This window comes from Meleagris gallopavo, unplaced genomic scaffold (genome assembly GCF_000146605.3).
Source record: "Meleagris gallopavo isolate NT-WF06-2002-E0010 breed Aviagen turkey brand Nicholas breeding stock unplaced genomic scaffold, Turkey_5.1 ChrUn_random_7180001957168, whole genome shotgun sequence".
NCBI lineage: Eukaryota > Metazoa > Chordata > Aves > Galliformes > Phasianidae > Meleagris > Meleagris gallopavo.
In genome coordinates this window covers 1-3,197 of record NW_011217554.1, presented here as the reverse complement: position 1 = coordinate 3,197, position 3,197 = coordinate 1, and the positions used below count along the sequence as shown (strand labels likewise).

At 50.1% G+C, this 3,197-nt stretch overlaps 1 protein-coding gene across 1 annotated transcript; it reads right to left on the bottom strand.

The window, feature by feature from the left end:
• Positions 1 to 1,665: 1,665 nt before the first annotated feature.
• Positions 1,666 to 2,978, bottom strand: LOC104917178 (feather keratin Cos1-1/Cos1-3/Cos2-1-like). The gene has a single exon (XM_010728289.3). It carries the CDS (start codon positions 2,007 to 2,009, stop codon positions 1,704 to 1,706), a length of 306 nt encoding a protein of 101 aa, XP_010726591.1. The 5' UTR covers positions 2,010 to 2,978; the 3' UTR covers positions 1,666 to 1,703.
• Positions 2,979 to 3,197: the final 219 nt, after the last annotated feature.

The following is a 3,197-nucleotide window of genomic DNA, read 5'->3' as shown; positions in this document are numbered from 1 at the left end:
TGCGCCGTGGGCACACGGGAAGCGAAGCCGGGGCTGCGGCCGGGCACGAACCGCTTAGGGCGGGGCGGGGGCACAGTGCCGTCCGGACCCGCAGGGGGCGCTGCCTGCACGGCCGCCAAACTCCATCCTGACCAGGGTGCACCTCCCTGAGTTCTCGACAGAAATGAGCACTGCAACCGTGATTCACTAAGCCCAAATTGTGTCAGACGCAGTTGGGTCTCTGGCAGGACAGCTCGCCATGTATTTGTGGGGAACAGCGGGACTGACAGCATGGGCTGTGTTTGACACCTGAGGGACATTCTCACAACTCTATTCCATCTTCTATCCTCTCCTCCTTCCCCAGTGCAGCACGTATGAGAACCAGGAAGGAGACGGGACTAAAACCAGAACATCAGCAAAGTGCTAAGTGCGAAAACAAGCGAATGAGTCAAATAAATGAAAGAAAGAGAGTGTCCAAAAACCAAAGGCCTTGCTCTAATGCTGAAGGGAAGATGGCTAGTGTGCACACACCAGAGAGATGATTGGAAAGACAACATCCCAGGACTCCCAAGCTGTTTTATCTTTCCCTCTGAAAAGAAAACAGAAACGCAATGGTGAAGTCTTTTGGGAGCTGTAGTTCTTCTCATCTCAGGTACTCAGGTACTGAGCTACTACCAGCAATCCACAGGACTGCAGCATCAACTCTTTACGTCCCAGTGCACTGCATGAAGTTACGATGAAGAATGCCAATAACAAAAATCATAAAACCCTGACACCGGTGAGGTGGTCTGGACTGCTGGGTTTCATTTCTCTTCCTCATCCTGCTACCCTATGAATAAATTGTTGTTCTCCTTGGACTCCTCTCCCTCGGCTGTCCCTGCACATCTGCAAACTGTGCTGGCAGCTCATCAGGAGCCCTTATCTGCTCAGAGCACTGCAGCCTTGCCCTGCCACAAAGGTCACCAGTGTCTCCTCAGTCAGCTCCCCATGAGCTCAGCCCCTGCCTCTTCAGCTGTGTCTGTGCATGAGCGTGGATGACACATGCTCACACGCACATGAGGTGTACACGAGCTTTTATTTCTGTGCAAGCATTGTTTGCACGTGCCTTTGTGAGTGTGAAGGTGTAAATACAACTGCGTCCAGGTACAGGTCTGCTGTTGCCAGGGATATTTTGTCCAGCTGCATCCAAGAGAGTAGCTTCTGCAGTGTGTCACAGCCTCCCATTCTTCTGGGAATGGAGAAGGATCTCCTTAAACACCCATCTTATACCAACCAGTAGCAGAGCCATTCTCCCTTGGCTGCTCTGGAGACGATACGCAATAGAAAAAAAATCAAAAGCTGAAATGAGATGCAGAAATCTTTAATGAATGTTTAGAGAGGAAACGAGGTCACACTGAGCAGAGGCTCCAGAGTACAGGATTCATCCAGTCCCTTGTTTGAGCTTATGCAGGGCCAGTGTCTTCCTTGTAGCAGGGAATGCACTGGTTCTGAGGAGCCTCATTGCCCACAGGAGGACAAGGAAAAAAAAAGAGGGGGTGAGAGGGGAGAAAGTGGGAAGAAAATGGAGATAGAGGAAAAGAAAAAGAGACACGAGCTATGTTTTCAGAAAGCACGGCACGGCCTCTTGCTCTCAGTATTTCCTTGAGAAGCTGAGCATGGTCAGGTGATGCAGCATCCTGTTCGTGGCTTCTGGACGAATTTCTCCCGGACCACGGCCAGCGGCTTCAGCAGGGCGGGCACCTTCTGCCACAGTAGCGGCTGCCCAAGCCGGACAAGTCAAAGCCCCCCGAGATGATGGGCACGCCCTCAGAGCTGAGGATGCTGCCAACAGCAGCGGAGGTGGAGGAGCCCACAACGGTGTTCTGCGGGAAGGAGCTGAGGATGGGTCCGGGCAGGGTCACCACCACGGGAGAGGGCTCGATGACGATGGTGGAGTTCTGGCACTGCCTGACGCAGGGCTCATTGCAGCTGCTGGCCAGAGGAGTCGGGCCACAGGGCCGGCATGGCACACACTGGGAGTAGCAGGACATGTCTTGGGACTGGGAAAGACGGCTAGAATGAAGAAGAGAACAAGGATATGTGAGAGACAGCCTGGATAGCCTCTCACAAAGGAGCCATGGCAACTACTGAGGATGGAGGAGGCTGTGACGGGAGGTCACAGCCCTTCATTGTGCCAGGGCCCTACAAAGAGCAGTGTGGACCAGGGAGACTCTCACATGCTATATAAATCTAAAGCCATGTAAGCTGTGTCCCACGCGCTCTCTGCACTGACATTATCCCCTCTATGGTCTCCCATAGCATGGAGATCCACTACCTGATACCATTTCTATTGAGACAAAATCTCACTTTGCAAGAATTAGAGAGAGGGCTTCACACTTACCTGGTTCCCAACAAGAAGGCGACAAGAAAAGAGGACGGGAGAGCTGGGATCTGGGTTGCCTTTTATACTGGTTCTTTATTGCTGCAAGCCAAGAGGCACTTTTGATATAGGCAATAATTTTCTGACAAGCTAACCTGGAATACATGCCATCCCTTCTTATCATATGGGCTGTGTTTTGATTTCCTGCAATGCTACCTTTACATTTCCAGATTATTTGCCACGCTCATTCTCTAATGAAGGATTCTTTGAAGTGCTGCAATGAAAGGCCCAAAGATTTGTAGGGCAGGATTGCACTGGTGAGGCAGATGACTCAGCTCAAGTGCTGGATGGGTGCAGAGCAGGCAAGTGACTTCAGCCTGGTTCACTGCAGTGGGGCTGTTAGATGTACCATCCTCAGGAAGAAGCTACAGCAAGCATCAACTGGTTACCCAAGGTCTCCTGTACATGAGGGTCTGACTTGTGATTCTCTTTCCCTGTCATCTCAGCTCACTCACTCTGATGATCGCTTGTCTTTTCTTTGTGTGTTTTCTGCTGGGATATAATCCTATCCCATGAAACAGTGTCCTCAGAAAAGAGTTTGTGACTGTTTTGGCTTGTCCCCTCTCTGTGCAATTGGAGTTTACCAAATAATATAAACAAACAAACAAACAAATAAAGAACATATAAATAAATATATAAATAAACACTCACAGACTTGTAGAATGTTTTGTGTTGAAAGGGACTAAAAGATCATCTAGTTCCTTTCTCCACAAGCTGAGATACACTTTCCACTAGATCAGATGTCTTGGAGTCCCATCCAGCCTAGCCTCGAACTTCCCAGGATTGGACATCCACAGTA

Coding starts and splice junctions, on each gene's coding strand:
- LOC104917178 (XM_010728289.3), bottom strand. CDS start 2,009: ATGTCCTGCTACTCCCAGTGTGTGCCATGCCGGCCCTGTGGCCCGACT.